The sequence below is a fragment of the Protopterus annectens genome, chromosome 17.part0, assembly GCF_019279795.1.
Source record: "Protopterus annectens isolate FY-2018-M chromosome 17.part0, PAN1.0, whole genome shotgun sequence".
In the NCBI taxonomy this organism is placed as follows: Eukaryota; Metazoa; Chordata; order Ceratodontiformes; family Protopteridae; genus Protopterus; species Protopterus annectens.
The window spans coordinates 821,807,334-821,831,691 of record NC_056751.1 but is presented as its reverse complement, the minus strand read 5'-3'; the positions used below and the strand labels follow the sequence as shown (position 1 = coordinate 821,831,691).

The window sequence follows — 24,358 nt, the reverse complement described above, 5'->3', positions numbered from 1 at the left end:
ACTTGGACATAGTTTCTTATATGTATCTAGCTCTGTATGATTGCATGATGAAAATCATTTCTATGTAAATTGCATATTCATTAATTTCAGTGACAATGTCTAACTCATTTTCTCAAAGAGAGAGGATATAGAATAACAGGTGTATTGTACCTTTAAGAAGCATTTCCAAGATCTGTGTGTGCATATAAATACCAAGCATGTGTTAGCATCAGTGCCATTTTAAAGGTGCAGCCAGAATGTAAAGGCTCCAGGGCCATTAGCCTAGTACACACCTATGAACCTATGTGCATGATAGCTAATCCGTTTATAACTTATAGCTTATAACATATAGTTACTTAACCTCAAGCGACAATTACCTTTACAGCTTATCCAGAAGGCAGATGGTGTTACTTTTTGACCAATCACCCTAATTTGTTAACTTTAAACAAACTCATTATTTGATTATTGCTGGTAACTAGAATGCTGTACTTGACCCCAACACAGACTTATCTAATAAAACTCGTTATACTTTCATCTCATATCACAGCCAATTCAGAGATATGACACAGTTTTTGTTTTACACACCCTTAAAAATCTAAGAAATGTAACTTTTTTTCATCTAGACACAGACCATAGTCTAGAACTGACCTTTTCCTAATTTCTGAAAAATTGATTAATAATGTTTCTTATTGTACTACTGATTCCAGATGCTTTTCTAACCATTCCAAAATTTCTCTAGCCCTTAACAGCCACAAAATGTTTAATTTTTCCTATTCCTGGATAATAAACTCTTTACTTTTACATAAAGATGATGTCAGAAAAGAAACACAGTATACTCTTCAAAGCTTTCTATACAATTTCCTTAATGAATCTACTGACTTGCTCATTCATTGGGCAGCCTTAAAGACCAGCTTAAGGGAATTTTAATTGCTAAAACTTCTTGTTGTAACAATCTTTTAAAACAAAAATAGTATGATCTGAAAACAAGCTTGCTAAACTTGAAACTCAACTGCTAATAATTACTTGTAAAGAGATAGAACATCAAATAAAAGAAATACAAACAAATCTGAATGTGTTTTATGAGGAGCAGTTTTCATGTCATGAACATAAGATGATAGCTAGCGCTATATTCTATATCTTCTAGATCATTGGCAAAATTTATAAAGATCCATTCTTTGCCCCCATCCATCTCAGAACTTTGTATTAATAGATCCACTGTTAGTTCACATGAAGGCATCATTGTAAATTTTGTTAAATTATGTTCGCGATTATATAACTACTACAAAGGATCATCCAAATTCAGGCCTACTTACTTTCTTAAATCACTTATTACTTCCAAACATTAGGCAGAACACTACAATTTATTAACTAAACCTTTTACTATTTCTGAAACCTTTTTTTTCTATTACAGATTTAATAAAGGATAAATCAGCAGGACTAGATAGGTTCACTGCTGATTTCTATAAGCTCTTCTCAGATATTCTCTCTAAAATCTTAGTTATATTATGCAATTATATCGGCAGGTATTACATTTCTGACATTTACCTTAATCAGTACAAGACTATCCTTATTCCCAGACACGATAAAGACTCCAAGGTTCCCTCAAACTATAGACCTATTGTCTTGAGAAACTATGACTTAAAAATGTATACTTTGAATTTATGCTTCAGTTTTAGCTTATAGATCAAAAGTCATCCTCCTGTCTTTAGCCTTTGTGTTCCAATCAGGTTTTTGAAAGAATAGATAGGTTAATGACCATACCATACCTCTGGAGTCTTTACAAAGGATAACTTATAATGTTAGCATTATTCTTTTTATGTTTTAGCAATAGTCACCTGCAAAGCTTTTGATAGAATTTATCATCATTTCTTTTTTGCAGTTATGGACAAGTTAGGTTTCCATCACAAATGTATTAATTATACTCAAGTCCTGTCTAAAAATCTTCTACTAGACTGTATACAAGTGATTTTTATTCCCAACCTATTTATATCAAGAATGAGGTTAGGCAGGGCTGCGCCCATTCTTCATATCTGCTTAAGTTATACATTGAACCCTTGCTTGTTCACCTTACATGACACACTTATTATAATTCCCTTCCACCTATTTAAATTAAGTCTTCCTTTAACTGCATATGCAGGTGATTTAAATATTTATTTCTACTCCCTGTCTTCTGATATTCCAAAAAAAGTCTTAATAATGTTAGGCTAAATTTTCAAAAATCAGTATTTTTTTCTCTATCAAGATACATTCAGGATGTCCTGAGCATAGATCTCTCCATAAAATATTTAGGCATTATCTTTCAACAAAACCAAACCTTAAATTACTGTTCTAATATAATCAGAGCTTGGTTTTCAGATTATCTGTGTCATTGATAGATGGTCTAAATTATCCTTTTCCTTTTTATCTAAAATTGCAATTATAAAAATGAACATATTCCCTAAACATTTTACTCTATACCCTCTACTTGTTATAAAATACTTTCTGGGATGTAACCTGTACTCTTGCAAAATTTATATGCACTTCAAAATCAGTATGAGTCACCTACAATAAATTAACTTCACACAAACTTATGGAGGTTTCAATTTGCCAGGTTTCTACTTATACTAACTAATAATAAACTCCAGCAGACTATGGAAAAAAATTTAATTCAGTCCAGTGGATAATGTCTGGGTGTGTGCATGGGCTAGATTATGGGTAGCAAAATTAAAACATACAGTTCTGATCATCATGAGCTTCCGTTCCTACAAATTAAAGAACTTAAGCAACTAAAATCGTATGTTTTTGTTAAGCCTTATTACAGCATTCAACAAGCTTCTTACAATAATGTCTTGCTCTGTTCCAACCATTTCATTTAAATCCAAATTTTAAACGGAACAATAAAATGCTTGATTTGATAAACTACCTGTAAGACATTAAAGTATCTTAGACTTTTATTCAATGCCACCTCTTACTATGGAACAAATCAAATTAAATTTAAATCTCTACAGGAGACACACTGCACTAATTAATCAAGTTCTATATTTGGTTCAACATAGAGTTTCAATTATGCCTAATTTAGAGCATTTGCTAACTTTACAAAACCTCTCTTTTCCATAGTTACTACTGATAAAGCTATATCCAGCTGCTATATGATGATCATCAGCTATAAATGTCAAGACAATTACTTTATATCTTCACATTGAACTGGACATAACATTATCTATAGTGGTCACTGATGCTCCAGCTCTAATTAAGACTAATTTGAAACACACACTCCTATAGAAACTATATTTCTCTCAGTTTATGGTTCTGAACAATGCACATTTTACCCTTGAAGAGAAAGCAAAACTTTTTGCTGATCTTTCCCCTAGTTATTCTGCTTGTAAGATTAATCATTTTTTGCATGTTTTTGGGACTATGAGTTTCCCAAACACTTATGGAATACACTTCAGCTTGAGGTTTATAAAGCTGGTTTTATGGATTTAACAAAAATTGGCGCTTGCCTTATTGCACATTCCTCCCAAAAATAGATTTTATAGTTACTTGTATTTTCACCATCATTTGTCTGCTCATTAAATTTTATATTACAAAGAATTGGTTACACCCAAAGGATTTAAACTGGCCAAATTTTAAGTCACTTTTCATTATATCAAATACCTAAAATTTTTACCAAGTACTAAATACCCAAAAATCTTGGCCAAAAATGTTGTAGAAGTGATTTTTTTCACACTGTTTTTTAAGATTCTCTCGCTTATTTTAATGCACTCTTTACTTTATACCTGCTTGCTATACATTTAACTTTTGACAGTTATTTGTATAATAGTACAAATGTTGTAAATAGTTGTGTATATTATGGCTTCACTGTTTAAAAGTTTGTAATTAGCATGCTAGTATTTAGTGTTGTTGGAAAATGTCAATATTTTTTTTTAGGAAAAAAATCATGTGAGATAAGGGGGATTCAAAAACATTATGTGATGGGTTAAATCAAGCCTAGAAATATAGACAGATGTCCAAAAGTAGGGACATCCTGTGCAGGGATAAATCAAGCCTAAAAATGGGAATAGTCCTCCAAAATAGGGACAGTCGAAAGGTCTGATTAGAAATTCCCTGTATTCTTTAACAAATGTACAGCAGTGAATACAGTGCTGGCTGATTGTTTAGGTTCAGTAATGCTGTCTGTAAAGGATTTTAATTCACAAAACCTGTTTTGGATTGTGGGCTAACATGGTCTGCTTTTTCCTGAGTTATGTAGCCTTTGCTAACTTAGTAACAATTCTGACCTTGTTCTTGATATGGTTGTATCTTTTGTGTAGATGTTTGTTTGTCTATTTTTTTGTTTGTGGGCCATTGTTTACATTCCTTCTAGGATAAATCTTTAGGTTTAAGTAAGTGTTTAAGTTCTACTGGCAGCCAGGGGCATTTCCAAATTCTTCCCCTCCTTTTTAACTTTGGAAAGATATAGTCCTAAATTGGATTCAGTACTTGTCAAGGAAGTGAGTTAGAGCTGTGTCTGGATCTGGACAGTTATGGTACATTGAGCAGTCAGTGCTGCTTGGTATACATTTAGCAGCTGTTGTTTACTTTCTGAGACTTGTCTGAAACTTATGATGCAAGGTATTTTTTTATTATTTTAAAGGATCAACTGGATTGAACTGGGCAGTGATTGCTTAAATTATTAACTAAGATAAAACCCTTTTGCATCTTTCCTCTATGTTTATAATTATGAGGTCAAGAATAGAGTCATTGCCTGACAGGAGATATACACAGCTGTTGGAAATTCTGTGTGTATGTGTGTTTTCACCAACACAGTGTGCCTGATAAATATTTTGCAATTTGTATGCCCACTGGGGATTTTATCATGCTCTACAGAATTCAAAAAATGTGCCAAATAATTGAAGATAGGATGCTAGTGGTTTCCTCTTTCTTGTTTTGGGAAGCTCACAGTCACAGAAAAAAGTAAGGCTGAGTGGGGTACAGAACTGACTGGAATGAAGAGTGAAAGAACATGTGAAAGAAGGTAAAGTGGGATATAAGTACCTTGAGTGATTAAAGGGATGCTAATGAAAGGATCAAATGAATAGTGAAAACAAATACATGGGTTTGAGACAGCTGTAGATGGGGATTGTAAAAGACATCAGTAACTTATGGTTTAGAAGAATGCGTAATGTGATTAGTGGGGAAAGAAGACTGTTTGAAGGATGAAGTATTCCAGAGGAGCTTCAGCTGGGTATATAGCACATATTGGCCTAGTTCACTGAAGGTATGTGAGGAAAGTAGGTATTAAGCATCATAAAAGACAAGGGATAACTTAATTGTAGTAAATAGTTGCTAGATATTGCAAATATTTAAAGCAACTAAAGTAAGGGATGCATAGATGAAGTTTTAATTAAGGAGTGTGTCACCCAACTTTTCTTTTGCCTTAAGAGGAAGAATTATATTGTAACATATGCAATTACTGAATAATGACTGGGAGTTAGAAAAAAATGTGCTCACATAAATTACAGTGGACAATTGTTGCAGAGTACTTGAACACAGAAAATGCAATTCATGTTTAGCCACAATGAGGAAGACCATGGTTATACCACAGATATCTGTGTGCAGCATAAGAAGAGTGCTATAGTCATATGGTGTGTCATTGTAATTTTGAATACATTAAATCGAGCTCCCTTCTGCCAGTCCTGGTAATTGTCCTGTGCTGTTGGATCCACATGGAATGTAGGTATAAGTATCAAAGCTATTATTCAGAGAAAGAGACAGAGAAAGAGACAGAGAAAGAGAGTTTACCAGCTGCCAGGGGTCTTGCTGAATCACTCTTTCCCATAATAGTAGGGCATATTGTTTCCAGGCTGTGTGTATACGTGTGTGTGTGTGTGTGTGTGTGTGTGTGTGTGTGTGTGTGTGTGTGTGTGCACGTGTGTGCACGCATACAAGCGCATCAGTTTGTATGTGTTTGTGTGTGTATATATGTGTCTATGAGTGTGTGCATATCTGTGTGTGTGTATCTGTGTGTATGTGTTTGTGTGTGTGTGTGTGTGTGTGTGTGTGTGTGTGTGTGTGTGTGTGTGCATGTGTGTGTGTGCTTGTATGTGTTTGCGTCCGTGTGTGTCTCTGTGCATGCGTACATGTGTGTGTGTGTGTGTGTGTTTGCATGTGTGAAGATGTATATAGTGACCACCAGCACAACCTCTCTATTTCACTCCAAAACTTTTTTTTTAAACAACTTTATTGAATTATCACTTCTGACATAGGCACATTCACATTTATATAAAAGTAATCGAACTGTATTTACAAATTAAAATTAACAAACATTATGCTTCAACTATACTACACATCTTAAGCACAGAATTTAAAAAGCTTGACAATAAAATGCTTTATAAATAAGAGATTGCTTATTTTTATCTGTAGTATATGAGAATATTTAAATTTAGAATTTACACAGTTTTTAAGCCTCTCATGCCATGCGATGTGCTAAGTTCCTGACTGAAAGACTGATGTGTCTGAGGATTGCATTTATATTATATAGTACAAATGATAGACCATTGCAACAAGTTTAGTAAAGCAGCATTATGTTCTAGGTTGCCCAACATATTTAAATCTGGACAGAAGTGGAACAGAGGTCTCCCTATGGGCTGTTGTTTAGTTAATACTCAGTTATTAGCTACTCATAATGCTGAAGTCTTTGCATGTCAAAGCTTACATTATTGTATGTTTTATAAGGTAATGTGACTTACAGGAAAGGGAACAGCTGAGATTTTTTTTAATTTCCTTTTTATCCAAGTTTCTGCAGTCTTGGAGGTAGTATGTTTAGACATTGGGGTGTAGTGAGACAAAAAGCTTTTATTACTTTATAATATTCTTTCTGTTGACAGTTACTGTACTTACAATGCTTTTTTTGGGGCGTTATGGCCTCTTTGTAGCAGGGGATCAAAGGCTGGAATAAGTTCTGTCGGAGTGGGACTTTAGCAAATGTCCTGCATTTGCCACTGATCATAGCATCATACTTCTGAAAAATGATTTGCTTTTATAGAACAATAGTGCTAGTCAGAATCATTGTGATTTGTTTATGTATTTAGTTGCATATAATTTAATCGGGTCAGTGGACTGGTCCAGGGACCCTTTTTAGCCACATCCCAAGACAGTAGGCAGAAATACTAGTACAGACTTATAAATCTAAAACACATTTGCAAACTTATAATGAACAATACAACTGAAGCCAATGAACATTGCAAGAACATGTAATAACATTTCAGATAGAAAGAAGGAGCAGTAACACAAGTGGTACACAAATAGACATTTCCAGGACATTAGCAGCAGAAATGTGCACCACAAATACAGAAGCACAAGAATAAACATTTCAAATGTAAAGCAAAAAGCAAAGTACATCTGGACCACAATAAAACATTGTATAAACATACAGTAGCCCCATCGCGAATATTTTGAATATGAAGGAAACAGAAACATATCTAATTAATTATGATCCATGTGTCAGATATATCTATATCTATATATATATATATATATATATATATATATATATATATATATAATAAATATCCATGTCAGTTAAGAAGCATTAGGTGATTAGCAAAATAGCTGCAAGTGACAATAGAAGTTGCAGAGAAATGAATATGAGAATGAGAAAGTGAGTGTTCCAAAGAAGTGGCATTAGCATGAAAAAGTGACAAGGAAGAGGAAAAAAAATGGAAAAGGCCAACTTCAGGAATTACAGAAAGGAATAAGACCACTATTTTGATTTGCTGTGATTAAAAAATCTGTTTTTTTCTTAAGGTGCAATGCCCAATGGAAGTTCAATTAATGAAGACGATCCACTCTCTTATGGTGAAGTGATGCCAAATATTCCCGACTCATTACTTCAATCACTTAGAGTACACAAGAAAATGTCTAGCAGGTAAGAACTCAACAGGCTTTGTTAAAAATTAGTAATGGGGCAGTGTATTATTAAACTAAATTAGAAAACAAATATAATATACTTCTGCAATGATTAGTCTCCTTAACACACACTTTGTGAAATGTAAGTGAAGTAAGGAAGTCAGTAAACACACTTCCGGGAACTGGCAAGGCCACACTAGCAATAAAAGCCAATAAACTTCAAAGATACACAAACATGAGATAATGTGCTAAATTATCTAAAGGATGCTTCTTCATTTAACTGTGTCTTTTTCCATTCCTAACCTATCAGACGTACGTCATATGGATAGAGCCACATTTTCACAAAACAGGTTTGTGTAGTCAAAAATCAAGATACTGTTTGATGCTCTTTGTCTTTTTTTATTGTATTATTTTTTATACAAATCCTACTTTTTATTTTGTTGTAATATTTCTACAATCTAGAAACTATGTCATTTATCACTATAACTAGCATATACCTTCAGTGGAATATAACATTATTCCAGGACAATCACTATAGGCAAACCCCTGTATTTTTCTTTACTGATAGTAATAATATCATCCATGTAGCACCCAGTGAATGTTGCATCCTTCAAATACTCTTTTCACAGCCTTTAATCTTCCTTGTAAGTTAAGTAAGCACACGCAAGGAGCCATGGCAGTAACCATGGCTGTGCCCTTTACCTGCAAAATTCATCACCACCCATGAGCATGTTTTTTTTTCACAAAAATTTAAATTAAAATTGTGCCATTTCAACAATGATGACTGAATATGTGGAGCATTTTTATAACAATCATCAAACCTTTCCTTTCTGTGTTTAAGGTTAATACAGGGCATTGATATCAGAAATCAAAAATAACCAGACTCCGTGACTTCTAACTTACTTATCTTTTGAAGGACATCCCCTTAACCAGTATAAAACCACTTGTTTGCTTTACCAAAGGTTTTAAAAGATGGTCCGATAATGGAAGTGGGCTGTATAATAAACCCCTACATACTATACTTCTTAAAGGATAGTTAAATATAAATTTTATGTATGTTATGAATACAATAAATCAAGGAACTTGAGGATGGACGTCTTAGAATAACTATATAAACTTTCTGAAATGTCACTGTTGAAAGGCAGATCCTCTAGCCATTGTTTCTCTTCATTGTGAATATAAATCACAAGTTTCCTGACTTATTTTGCTATATATGTAGTTATCCTTTTCTATAGTCTCTATGCCCTTATTATATTAATATTTATGTTTTTATGCTAATCCTTACGCATGATGACAGAGGTCTCCCCTTTTTCATTCCTTTTAAACATGGTGATGTCTCTTGCTTTTAACTGTATCAAAGGCCTGTTTTTTTTTCTCTCTTCAAATTATGATATCCATCTGCTTTATGCAAATCTGTACTTCTCAACTCATTTTCACATAATGTCTGAAATAGTTGCATTGAAGGGTGAAGTGAGCGGGGTATGATCTGATCAGATGAGAATATCATAGGACTTCCTTTTGATGTTTGCAAATAAAAACATTTAAATTAACATGGTTCTTACATAACTCTAAAAATCTAGCGATATTGAAAAGATATCAATTACATAAGCGGGTAGAAAAGATTTGGTCAAAAAATTCAGTTCATTTTCTGTCAATTTAACACCTGAAGCATTAAAATCTTGGTGATAATGATTCATCATCACATTTCCTGAGAAGTTATTCCCCAAACTATTAAAATTATTAATATCACAGTTTTCTCAGTATTTATTTGTATGTTTGTGCCTTTTGATGGGTGTATATTTTCCCTTGAATTCCCCATGCCACATGAAATTTCTTCCTTTTTTGTTATTTACTTACCAGCTCAACATAAGTTCTTTTTATGAAGTGCTGCATTGCATACATTCAAGTCAACATAATGGGCCTGATTCCAAAAGACTTGCTATCAGTAAGTGACCACTACTTACACTGACATCAGCCTGAGAACAGGACTTTTGGCATTTGATCTGCAGTGTAAGCCTGCTTAAAGATAGGCCTTACAATGAAGCAGGCCACTTACACTGAGTTTTTGGAATCAGGACAGACTTACATTGAGAGCAAGTATTTTGGAATTTGACTCCCAGTGAAAGCTTATTTACAGATGGGTCTTACACTGAAGTAAGTCACTTGCACTGAAAGCAAGTCTTTTGGAATCAGGGCAGACTTACACTGAGAGAAACACTTGAAATCTGGTCCAAATAGTAAGCCTGTTTATAGTTAGGCCTTACATCAAAGTAAGTCACTTAAACTGAGATAAACCCTTTTTGAATTTTCCCAATGTATTTAACATGTTTGTGTTACTCTGCCTCTCCATAATGCTAATCAGTTGCAATAACCCAAAAGTATCCAAATTATTTGAACTGCAGTCACTTTGTTCCACATTATTTATTATTCATTGTATTGTGTGAGTTAGGTGGTGCTGCTGTAGCGTTGTCGCCTCACAGTTAGACGTTGCCCGTTCGATTCTCAGTGCATCTTCTGTGTGGCGACATGTGTGAACGGGTGTTCCTTCGTTGAAGGTTGTGCGTTAGGCCTGGCAAGCCAGCACGTAAAACTCTACTGCCAATCATTAGCGGACTGGCATTCCGCTGTGGCGACCCCTAACCGGGAAAAGCCGAAAGACACAAACAAACATTGTGTGAGTTACCTTCTTCTGCATCTAGTATAACATTGGCTTAATTAACATCTTCTGCTTCCTCACCTTCATGAGTGGTAAAGTTAAACTTATTCCTTTTAGCATCTCCTTTGATTCAAAACACACACACTCATATGTATATACACACAAACAGACAAGACACACACACACACACACACACACACACACACACACACACATATATATATATATATATATATACACACACACACACACACACACACACACACACACACACACACACACACACACACACAGACAAACAAGACACACACATGCACACGCACACACACAGACACACACACACACAGACACACACACACACACGCACACACACACACACACACACACACACACACACACACACACACACACACACACACACACACACACACACACACACAACTTTAAAGAAATATAAAAAGTCTTCTTTGCTAAATATGTTTTTTCTTTTATTACAGCTCACCAGCCCTAACAGAAAAAGAGGTTGAGGTGAGTGACTTGTGATTTTTTCATCATGGTTTAACATGTATGTTATTACCTGTTTTACTACATGGCATAAAGAATATGATGAAGAGGATAACAAGAATCGTTTGTCTCATGTATTCAAAAGAGACAATAAAGCGGTGTATAAGTTCAAGATATTTATTGGACATAAACATTGTCACGACCTGTAAATGGAACTTGTATACTCAAGTTAACTGAGTCACACATTACTTCAAACACATTTCCATTCATGCCTGCACTCACTCTGGCTGTCTGTACAAAATGGCACTGTTCTCGCACATGCTCAGTACTTATATGCACGTGCTATCTGGCTACAGTGGCTCAGCAGGAACATTACACTCGATCTACATCCTCACTCTTTGATTTGTTCAACATGCAGTAGGAGATCAAGACAATATATATGCTAGATAACATTTCAATATTCATAACAATCAAACTCAAGTCCAAGTCTCTGTGTATTTTAGATTGGGTCTGGAAATTGTACCTGATTTGGTTACATAAAAGCTTTGACTGGGTTTAGCAACAGGGATAGTCTCTGGGGAATTCTTCTCAATAGGAACTTCAGGGATAACATCAGGATTATTTGAGGAAAACAGACTGTCCTGAGAAATGGGAACAAGTGTAAGGTCACTCTGAGAAGTTGAGTCTTTGGCACAGGCAATCTGCTGAATCATTGGTTCCGAAACTGGAAGTATATGTCTTTGGTTTCTTCTAAATTCCATTCCCTCTGATTGAACAATATAAGGTCTCAGTTCCTCACAAACATTTTTGTTAATACCCACTCGGTCATATCCTTTGATTGTTTGCATCCTTACAATTTCCCCTTGTCTTAGTGGTCTAAGAGGTTTGTTAGACTTATCATAGTACAACTCTTGTGACTGATGTTTCTTCAAAAGTTGGGTTTTTATCACTTTGTTGTTCTTTGCATTTGGAATCAATAGTTGTTTACTGATCAGTAAGGTTGCTTTCATCTGTCTAGACATCAGTCTCTGAGCAGGTGAACCAAGCAAGTTATCTTGGGGAATGTTTCTGACATTGAGAAGGTTAAGGAAACGTTAGTACCATCTCTCTTAGATTTCTCTAGCAAACATTTTGCACTTTGGACTGCATGCTCAGCTAGTCCAGTTAACTGTGGGCACTCAGGACTATTAGTAACATGAACAAAGTCTCAAGCCACAGCAAATATCTTAAACTGCTGCCATTGTCACATGCAACTTTGTGTGGACTACCATGCACAGAAAAATGTCTCTTCAATTTTGTAATGACAGTGCTGGACGTTAGAAGAAGAAGGGCAATTTCAAACCAATTCAAGTAAGAGTCTACTAACACTAAGTAATGTTAACCATTCTATTTGAAAATATCAGTACCAACCGTCAACCATGGTAGTTCAGGAATCTGGTTGAGATGAAGTGGTTCTTTTTGTTGGTGCAATTTAGTACTATTGCAAACAGAACATGTTAGAGATTTCCTCTCTATATCTTTTGACATAGAAGGCCAAAATACTATGCCTCTTGCCCTTCCTTTGGTAGAATCGGTACCCAGGTGCTCATGATGTAAGATCTTGATATATTCCTGTTGTAATGCTGTAGGAATAAGTACTTTTGGACCTTTCATGATGATGCCATCTTTAGTCACGAGCTTGTCAAGTGGTAGACTGGTTTGTCACATTGGCCATGCTTGATTGATAACGTGTCAACTTCTGAAGAACAGAGTCTAGAGCTGCGTGTTCCTTAAGTTCATCAAGACATGATGAGGAAAAATTTTTGACTTCCATGACTTCTAAGTCTGGTTTCTCATTGTTGTGCTGTTCTGTTGTTTGTCTGGGTGCTCTTGATAAAGTATCAGCCAGGTATAAATATTTGTCTAGACAATATTGACATTGTACTTTTGCAATTTTAACATCATGCATTGCAGACATGCTGGAGCTGAATGTATTGGCTTTTTTAGAACTGTTACTAGAGGCTGATGATCAGTCTCTATTTGAACAAGTTTGCCATAAATATAATCATTGAACTTCGAACATGCGAACACTATTGCCAAAAGCTCTTTTTCAATTTGCGCATATTGCATCTCAGTTTGGGTTAAAGTCCTGTATAGGCTACTGGTATGCCTTCTTGAAGACATGTTGCACCAAGACCATACTTTGAAGCATCACATGAAAGAGTTGCTGGTTTGAGAACATCACAGTATCTCAAAGTGAGTGGACTGGCAATTTTCTGTTTCAGAACTTCAAATGCTCTTTGGTGTTGTCCTGACCAGGACCAGTTTATATTTTTGCATGTCAGCTCACGTAATAATGCTGAAAGTTCACTTAAGTCTGGGATGAACTTTCCTACATAGTTGACCATACCAAAAAAACATTGCAAAGATGTGGCATTTTCTGAAATTGCTTAGACGGATCTGGTTGTAAACCAGAACTAATAAACAAATGACTCATGTAAGTAACTTCTCTCAGCTTAAATTTACATTTCTGAGGATTCAGTTTAAGACTGACTTTACGTGCATGGTCTGGAGCTGTCTATCATGTTTATCTTCACCATTGCCCCCAATAATAATATCGTCTACTAAGATAGCACATGGATAACCTGAAAAAATTTTCTCCATAGCACACTGAGAGACTTCACTGGCAGAATTTATCCCAAATGACTTTCTCAAAAATCTGTACCTTCCAAATGGCATACTGAAAGTAGTTAACAATGAAGATTTGTAATCCAGCGAAATTTGCCAAAATTAACTTTTTGCATCTAAGACTGAAAAATAGTGGCATTTGGCATGAGAGCTGCTACATCTTCTAATATGTGCTTCGGACAATGAGGATGTTTAGGAGGTTTGTTTAAATCTCTGGGATCAATACATATTCGAATATCATCTGAGATTTTCTTATGAGCTATGACCATGGAGGAGACCCATTCAGTCGGTTATTTTTCTGGAGTAATAACACCATTTTGTCTAGTGATATATTTTACTTTACTCTGCATTGCTACTGGAATCTTCATTGCTGGCCAGACAACTGGGCTTCCTTCATGGTTTAACCTCATGGAATAAGTGACTGGTAGCTTGCCAAGCTCGCCTTTGAAAATATCAGCATAGTTATGAAAAATATTCTGTGTAAAACTGTTGTGGTTGTTCAGACTTATATGGTGGACTTCGATATTGAATGTATTAGTCCTATTCTCAAACTATCTTTGAGGCCTAACAGTGACTGCATGTGTCTTTTGACTATGTAAAACTGCAAGTCATAGCTGTTCCCAGCAGAATGGAATGTGAGAACTTCTGCGCCATCAGTTTGAATCTCTTCACCACCATAAGGAACAAGTTTCTTACACTTTGCTGAATCAAGTTTTTCACCAGCTCTAACTGTGGCAAATATTTGTGCTGATAGGTCAGTACAAGGCTAACTGCCCGTCTGGGCCATTTCAAGCCTAGCCAATTAGCCCATGTGAGAATCAAACCCTGCACCTTGTGTCTGTAAGGTAAACACCTTAGCCATTATGCCATCTTCCCAACCTTAACATTGCACTTGGATCCAGTCTCCACTTTAAGCTCTACAGGTTTCCCATTAATCTGAAGAGTACAAAATATTTAACCCTTTGCTGCCAGATCACTAGTTTACTGGTAGTTTACTGAATTAGTCGTTTCATCAAGCACAACTATACCATCAAAATAAAAAAGTTTGCTTGTGGCTTTCTAACTGACCTACTTGCTTTTTTGTATGCTCTCTTTTACTAAAAGACTATGGTACTTCAGACTTGAAAAGCCTTTTAAAATGATTCCACTTTTTACATTTGTGACATTGCTGACCAAAAGCTAAGCACTTTTCCCGTTTAGGCTCATGGTTGCCTCCACAATTACGACAGTTAACAATAAGATTATTTTTAGCTGCCCCATTCAGTTTATGGTTAAAATTAAGTACTGACACATTATTTGGCTTATATCTCTTATTCATCTTAGCTTTGTGTCTCACAGTGTCAAGATTTGCGCTGGTCGACACTATATGAGAGACAGCATGCATACTTTTCTCATTTATATGCATATTCGTGTCCTTTTCTGTATCCTCATATATTTGAGAAATCTCCATGGCTTTGCTCATATTAAATCACTGTTTTGAAGCAAAATCTTTCTCACTGCATCATTAACACCATACACAAATCTGTCCTTTATCAACTCATCTCGCAAATCACCAAATCTGCACATTTTTTCTATTTCTCAAGTCAGTAATGTATGATGCTATAGTTTCACCAGATTTTTGATTTCTTGTGTAAAATAGGTGCCTTTCCATTGTAATATTTATTTGAGGGCTACAAGTTTCTCTAAATTTACATTTTAAGCACTCAGGTTTTTCCTGCGTTTCAGCCTGTATCACAATATGGCAGTTCTCCTCCTCACCTGCATACACAGCAGGTGCATACACAAATGAATGTTCCCTCTCAATGGCTTCTGAGCCATCCAAATTGAGGAGTATAAATGCTTCTGTATGTGCGTCTTTATCAAAAAATGCAGCTTGTATGAAAATATCGTATTGCTGCTCAAACAGTCTCCAATTTTCAGCAATATTTCTATCAAACACCAGGTGTTCAGGTCTGCGAAATCCCTCTGCCATAACAAGAAAATATGTTTAAACATAAGCATAAACCAGGTGCTTGTAATTATGTTCAAACAGAACCATCTCTTTGAAAAGGCTTCACTTTGACACTTCAAACACTGTGAACGTTCCAGAAATTTTGGACACTTTAAATAGCTTTAATTAATGCGAAAAAGTAGTACATTGTGAAAAAATGCAGTCGTTTTAGCCCTTTCATACATCTTAAACATTTCAGAAGTTATTTCAAACACTTTCATATTTATTTTGAATACTTTTATCAGTATGTCACAGTTTCAGACATTTTGTTGATCTCAGTAATTATTTTGAATGTTTTGAAAGCTTTGCCAAATGTGTGGTGACTGAAAAAGTAATTTAAACAAATTTAAGTACATTTAAATAACCACTGACCTGTTTGCGAGTTCACTCCAGTATATTCCTCCACTTCTAGCCGTGTTCCTTATTCCTTGAGTGTTGCTTCAACTTCGGATCCCATTCTGGCTCCATGTCATTTTAGACATGCCGCTTCTGACACCATGTCACTTGTCTCATGCATTCATAAGAGACGATAAAGCGGTGTATGGGTTCAAGATATTTATTGTACATAAACGTTGTCAGGAATTGTAATTGGAACTTGCATGTATTCAAGTTAACTGATTCAAGCATTACTTCAAACACACTCACATGTGCATCTCCATTTATGGCTGCACTCACTCTGGTTGACTGTACAAAATAGCACTGTTCTTCCATGTGCTTAGTGCTTATATGCACGTGCTATCTAGCTACAGGGGCTGAATAAGAACAATAGACTCAATGATCTACAAGAAGTAACTCCTAAACCAGTGCATTCTCCGTTTTAAAACATTTTTACTAGACATGAAACATATACTGAAGTATGGACTGTAATAGTACATAAATATTTATTCCATGTAGTCTGTCAGTTTCATCTTCTTCTTCAAAAACTTATGCTCACATTTCACTGGCTGCTTGCATTCTTATCTCACTCACTTTGGTTGTCCATCCCATGCTTCATTAAGGTATGGTGTGATTTCAATCTAGTTCCGTCCTCTAGGAAGCTGTTTTATGTATCTGTCATTCTGTCTGAGAGAAAAGCACTTCCTCATCTTACCTTTAACCTATTTTTTTATCTATCATTAAACTGCAGTTGTTTAATTAAAGGCATATGAGAGATCATTCTGTAGCTAAGGTATACTTTATAAAGTTAAAACAGTTAGGACATATGTATCTGTGTGTATATGTGAGTGTGTGTGTGTGTGTGTGTGTGCATGTGTGTGTGTGTGTGTGTGTGTGTGTGTGTGTGTGTGTGTGTGTGTGTGTGTGTGTGTGTGTGTGTGTCTGTGTGTGTGTGTGTCTGTGTGTGTGTGTGTGTGTGTGTGTGTGTGTGTGTGTGTGTGTGTGTGTGTGTGTGTGTGTGTGTGTGTCTGTGTGTGTGTGTGTGCATATGTGTATGTGTGTGAGGTGCATGTGTGTGTGTGTGTGTGTGTGTGTGTGTGTGTGTGTGTGTGTGTGTGTGTGTGTGTGTGTGTGTGTGCGTGTGTCTGTGTGTGTGTGTGTGTGTTGCATATGTATGTATGTATATATATATATATATATATATATATATTACAATTCGCAGGTTTATAGGAAATTACTATGCTAATGGCTTAACAGCCCTTACAAGTCTAGTCAGTATAACCCAATTTTTCTCAATATGTGAACCCTAGGGGTAAGAAGATGGCATAAGTTTGTGCACATGCCTTGAGTATCTTACAGATTGCCTCTGTCCATAAGAGACATAGCCCCTACCCCAGGAGTGAATTTACAATTCCCCATCTAGTGATCTAAATTGCATTTGAAGAGGGCTAGGGAAACTGTCTGTTTAACATGCTTAGGAAGCTTGTTCCAAAGAAGGGGTAATTTCTGTGACACATATCTGTCTGACCAGCATGTTTTGTTTGAGTCACGGACTAGGTTTAGATCCCTAGATTGGTAACCTTCATGCTTTTTGTCTTGCGGATGTGTACCAGCTCCATCATGGCTTGATTTGTGAGTGCCAGTAGGTTAGGCATAGGTCACCTCTTAACAGTCACTAGGACATAGAGTAAAGGGATAGGCTTTTCATGCTATCCTCAGAAGACATGTTGCTAACACCCTGTATTTTCTTTGTGAGGAACCTCTGGGGTTACTCCAGCTGTTGTAAGTGCCTAGTCAAGTACATGCCAAATGGTGCATTGTACCCAATTATTGATCTAATGAGAGCTGAGTACAGCGGGACAATAACTGCCTTGGATCGGGATGTCATACCTTTAGTTATAAGCTGTGCCACATAAAACAACTTTCTCACCACTGTGGAAATATGGCAGTCAAAGTTCAGGCTACTATCTATCTGTGTACTTAGATCTCTCACCTGTGAGTCTACTCTTAGGGGTGTGCTGTTAATGCTGTAATCTGCAGGGGTCTTTGGCTTCCAAAAGGGTATGATAATGCATTTTTTCATGTTTGGTTTTAGGCCATGGCTTTGGCACCAATCATTTGTCTGATTTAGACCCTCTTTAAGGCTATCTATATCACTGGGGGATTCAATGGCTTGCCCCGTTTGCAGTCATTGGCAAACTTTGTTATCCAGAGGCCTTCCACATTAGTTTTGACTTCAAAGAAGTATATTTCAAACAAGAGTGGTACCGGCACTGAGTACTGTGACACACCACTAGTAACGTGTCTCTTGCTGGATCTGGATTCAACCACAAGTGTCCTGTTCCTGATCCAACTGGATATCCATCTAGTGATGCAAAGATTTATACCTTGTATTGTGAATTTATTTATAATACCTGAGTGTGGGATTGTGTCGAATGCTTTGGCCAGGTCAAAGTCGGTCATATGCATAGTTTCACCCTTATCTATAACTCTAATGACTTTTCTAAAAAAAGTCCACCATATTATGTAGTCAAAGACTGCACTCTCCCTGCCCACGGTATGTTCTCATGTTTGTCTTCAGGCATGAGATACTGCAGCTTGCATTGAAAATCCACCAGATTTAATAGAAGCTTTTTTCCACAAGCCATCAGACTTCATGGTTGTAATAACATACACCATGCTGGTTATCGAGGTCTGGAGTTACAAACACTGAAGTAATTCACAGGCATATACAATAACTTTATGAAAGTAGAATATTACACCTTATGTGCAATATTAACAATGCCAAGTTAGCATTCCGTGCAATTTGAAATCTGTTTAATTCTGATCTATGTAATATATCTTCTGTGCAATATTTTGGGTACTGACGAAGACATCTAAGTGGAATAGTCTTGGTGCATGTCATTGTACTGCATAAATGTCTTACTGTTGTTATTGTTGTATTAATATTATCAATATATGTTGTATACACACTGAGTTTGAAGTAACGTAATTTCATTCAGCTGCACTGTTGTGTGGTCTAAATGACAATAAAGGTCACTTTGACTATGACAGTAGTCATGACAAAACTGAACTGGGTTGGGTCCAGTGTTTGGACATTTCCTGTGACATTATTTATCAGGTCAATGACTATTCTTTCCATGGCCTTACATACAAGACTAGTCAGACCTATGGTTTTGTAATTACCCTGATCAGTTGATGGTCCCCTTTGTGCATGGTGATGACTGTTGCTGTCCTCCCCCTATCAGGAAAAAAACAGTCCAATGACTGTGGTTAAACAGAGATCCCAATAGGCCTGATAGGTCCTGATTCAAGCTGTTTAAGAGGCAACCTGATATATCATCTGTCCCACTGAAGTTGCATTTTTAGCTTTAGAGACTGTAGTGATAACTTGTTCTTTAGTGATAATTGGCGAGGAAGTGGTGGAAGGTATTTCTTGGGGGAGAACTGGGGGTGATGGGTATGTGAAATTTGAGTGGAATTTGTCAACCAGCAGATATGCTATATTTTCTGGCTGAATATAGGTGATATCATCCATAGCTAATTCTACACATTGTTGGGTGTTGCCCTTAAGATTGGTGACATTACTGAAAAATGCTGTATGGTTATCCTTAGGTTTGCAGGCCATTTTTGCCTCAAAGTCTGCTTTCAGAGTTTAAACTAGTTCCTTGATACACTTGTTTAGACTTATGGGGGACGTCTTATTTTTCACCAATATTTTCTTTCTTTCATTGTACAACCTATTAATAATACGGGTCCACAAGGGTGGCTTGTTTTTTTCGGTTTGACCTGGGCTTATTTTATTCCAGTATTGACATTTCTGTGAAGTCATTTATATGGTCATACAGGGCTTTTGTATATACCTCTGCATATGCTTCTGTGTTTTCTGGATTTGGAGGAGCTTGGAAACTAGCTATGCTTTCACTTAGTAGAAGGTAGTTTACTTTAGGAAAGTTCTTAAAGTTTTTGGTGCCAGGTGAGGGGGGGGGGGTCTGATTTTACTTTTGTCTTAAGGGAGAACACTTTGTGATCTGATCTTATCAGTGAAGACATCACATATAGGGAGTACAGTGTTCACTGATATTTGTGAATACCATATCTAGGATATTTGTCCCTATAGTGGGCGTGCAGACTAGCTGTTCCCGAGCATTTGTGAAGTCAAGAAATCTTTGGGCCTGTATGTTCATGGCTGTGTATGCCTCCCAGTTAATGGAAGGGTAGTTAACATCACCCATGAGAATGGTACTGGGCTGGATAGTGAGGGATTCTAGTAGCTTCAGGTATGATGTATGGATTTCCTGATTTATGGTAATGTTTTTTCCCATGCTTAGTTGGACAAGGAGCAACTCAAGCATGTCATAAAGCTTGACCAGCATTTTGGTGAGCTTATCTTTTATGTGGATAGATACACCTTCCCCTTTTACTCTTTCATATTCAGTGGGTAGTCATAAAGTATGAAAGGCATTAATTCCTTGTACTGCTAGATAGCTTTCCATGGTTTTCAACCATGTTTCAGTAACTGAACAGATATCAGCATTCTCCAGGGTGAAGAGCACTTCTAGGGAGTGCAGTTTCTTATTGAGATTCCTAGTGTTGAGCAGTAACACATTTAGCTTGTCCTGAGCAGCTTTTGCTATGTTGGAAGGTATGTCTATTTTGCAATGCTTAAAAAAAGGCACTATAGAGGTGGATAATGTTTTGGCCAACATCTGAAAACCTAGTGGTGACAGGTGAAGACCACCCTGGCAAAGCAGTATGGCCTGTCAACCATGTCCTCCTTGGTTGACATGTATTGGAACCCTTTAGAATGACACCAGTAGCTAAGCCAGTTGTTAAAGACAAATATTTTCATTTGGTATTGTCCTTAGAGATAGTAGAATGCAGCTCATTGCTAGGCTTGTACCTGCTTGTGGCACATCTCAGGTCATTCACTCGCACATGAATATGACATACTGGCACTTGGGGACAAGTGACCTGAGTGCTTCTGTGATCTGACAGATCCTGGCCCCTGGCAGGCAACTAACTGCAGCCTTCGCCTTATGAATAAATAAACCAACTAGGTGTCCACCAAAGCTGTTAACATACAGGTCTTTTATTAATAACACACAGGATAAGCACTTTCAGACAAGATTGTGCTTCATCAGATCCATCAACATAAAAAAATCTAAAACCATTTCTATAGTAAAATATTAAAGGCAAACAACCAATTAACATCAATAATTGATGTGATCTACGTTTTTTCAATAAAGGCTTTAAAGGTATATCAGCATTAATACCCATAGATTTATCTGCCTGCAACCTAGTAATCCATTTAGTTTCTGCAAGTTCCAATCTATTATTAAAATCTCTACCCCTCTTGCTCATAGGTACTATCTATAGTACCATAAATTCAAAATTACACTCAGGATGCATAGAAATATGCTTAGCTAACGCATTAAGCATATTATTATGTCTGATGTCACCTTGATGCTGTACAATATGCTCTTTACGCATCCTTAAAGTCTTCCCTACATAAAAGGAAGTGCACTGTCTACATTTAGCCAGATATATCAAACCATTCAATTTACAATCTGCATAAAACCTTGCTCTAAAAAAGAAATCTAACTTGGGATGCTTATAATCACTATCACTAGATATATAGTTGCAGGCTTTACAAATCTGCAAAGAAAAGTGCCTGTATGAACAGAAGCAACAGGGGATATATTAGTAGATCTGTAACACAGCTGCCTCCTTAGCGACAGGTTATTCTTAAATGTAAAACTAGGCGTATCGCCAACAATATTTTTGATCCTTTCATCAGAAAGGAGAACTGGCCAGTATTTATTCACAATGTCACAAACTTGATGGACATTGTTGCCATAAGTCAAAGGTAGCCTAAAGTTATTGCTGCTCAATTCATTAGTGTTATCGGGAGCTTGAAGCACACACGATCAATTAAAATATGGTTTTCCTTTGTTGTCACACATCATATCAACTTCAAGTTTGGTCTTATCCAAGATTTCTTTCTTATATCCCCTATTAAGTAGATCTCCTTTCAACTTAAGTACAGCATCCCTGTATTCACTATCCTCTGTATGCAACCTAGACATTCTCAAGTATTGACCCTTAACAATATTAGTGAAAAACATGCTTAGGATGCATACTTTTATGATGTAGAAGTGCATTCTTTCTACACAGTTTCCTAAATAAAGAGCTACTAATAGCTCCATTCACTAATGTTAGCCTGGTATCTAAAAATTCAATAGAGGTTTGCGAGTGATTCAGCACAAACTTAAAACAGTCACTGCTAGACTCAAGATATTTCCCTAAATTCAAACGATCATGTTCAGCACCCTGCCATAAAACAAAAATGTCATCTGCAAACCTCTTATAATATAAAAGCTGTGCTGAATATTCATGATTAGATAGGGCCACCCTGCTTTCCCAGTCCGCCGACACAAGGTTGGCATAACTGATAGCACAGGTGTCCCCATCACTACACCTATTTTTTGCCTAAACATAACATCATTAAATAAAAACACATTATTGTGCAAAACCATCTCCATTAACAAACCTAGAAGATCAATATTTTCATTAGAATATTCTGTATTGGCATGCAAAAACCTCTTAGAGATAATATCCCCATGTCGTGGGCTATAATAGTAAAAAGAGTTTGAATATCCATAGTCGCCAATAAGGTATCATCTGAAAATGAAGCATGTGCTCTTGTAAAGTCATCCAGAGTACTCAAAAAGTGCTCCATATCTTTCAGAACCACTATTACTTTCTCTAGCAGTTTCTTAAGTTGGTTCTTAATAAAAATGGATATAAACTCAGTCGCCCATCCCCTGCCTGATAAAATAGGGCAAAGGGATGGATTTAATAGCAATTTATGCACCTTCGGCAAACCATGGATAATTGGTACAAGTGGTTCCATTACTAACATAAAATCATACAATTCCCTATTAATGATTTCATACATTAACAGTTCATACAATTGATCGTGTATGCCCTTAATAATTATAGTTAACATAGCTTGCATGATTTGCTCATAAGTCAGAATATCATTTAGCAATTCAAGCATATTTGCATCATAATAGCTAGAATCCAAAATTACAATAGAACCTCCCTTGTCCGCTGGGCGTATAGCCAAATTATCATTAGTCCGCAACTGTTGTAAAGCAAAAAATTAATTTTTAGTTATATTATAAAAGTTATTTTTATCAAACTTAAAGTCACACATCTCTTTTTCAACAACTCTCACAAAAGTTTCAAGTGTGGATGGTAACTGTGGAACAAAAAAACTAGAGTATTTCAAAGTATGAGGAACAGTTCATTGTTCACCAAACGCTAGTTTAAGGGCAATGTTCCTAGCAAGTAGTTTAATGTCTAAAATCACATCTTCAGTCTGCACTGTCCGAGATGGCACAAAGCTCAAACCTTTGTCTAATAAACTTACTTGTGCTGCAGTTAAAGTAGGAGAAGATAAATTATAAACGAATGTAGATTTTTCTTGTGGCCTGCATCTTCCATAGCCTTCTCGCTCTCTAATGATAGCTTACACCTCTTCCATCCTTGGCTGAAACTCTGCCCTCTGCCCAATTGCTGCGGTAACCTGAAAAGGGCCTGGAAAATTTAAAAAAAACAGCATTCAAAGGCACTGCAGTGTTGGTATCCTTCGATCTAGTTCCATTCAGCAGTGTGCGTATGACCTGCTCTCCAAGTACCTTAGTTGCATTGGATCTCAATACATCACTAGAAGGCAATGGAGTTGTCATATGCCCCTCTGGACCCAAAGTGTTCGAATCACTAGGGGGAGGCAGTGACTGTAGTTGTTGTGGCTGATCAGTAGCTACTACAGGAACTTTGCCATTAGCTGCATTAAATGTCCGTTCAGACCCACGAGGCCACACAAAAATGTGGCCTCTTTTAAAATCAGCAAAGTCTCTTTCAAGTTTTCTTTTTTTACCATTTGTATTCTGTCATCATAAGCCAGAACATTCAATAATACACTATCTATTTCAGTCAGATGGGAGACTTCATTATAGTTGGTATACAGTTCATTTTGTAAAGCCTCCATCTTGTCAGCTAGTTCTGTCTCTTGTGGGGCAACAAACTCATTCAACAATTTCATATAACTGAAGATTAAATTCTTATTAAACAGCTGCCATTGCTTTAACAATTCAGGAAAGGTATTGCCATATGTAGGCATGCGGAGAACCTGCAAACCTCTTGGTACTATTTTATAGTGAAGGCAAACCTCCATATGGAGGCATTGCCACTACAACCTTTTGAGTTTGAAAAGACTAGTCTCAAAGTCTGTCAACAAGCTCTTAAAC

General features: G+C 36.4%; 1 protein-coding gene across 1 annotated transcript in view; it reads left to right on the top strand.

The window, feature by feature from the left end:
- IRAG1 (inositol 1,4,5-triphosphate receptor associated 1) overlaps positions 1 to 24,358 on the top strand; it is a 1,344,613-nt gene that overhangs the window by 1,080,509 nt on the left and 239,746 nt on the right. The window contains exons 14-15 of the mRNA XM_044059494.1: positions 7,747 to 7,867; positions 11,002 to 11,032. Coding sequence (XP_043915429.1) covers positions 7,747 to 7,867; positions 11,002 to 11,032 — 152 coding nt within the window. The remainder of the gene's footprint in view (positions 1 to 7,746; positions 7,868 to 11,001; positions 11,033 to 24,358) is intronic.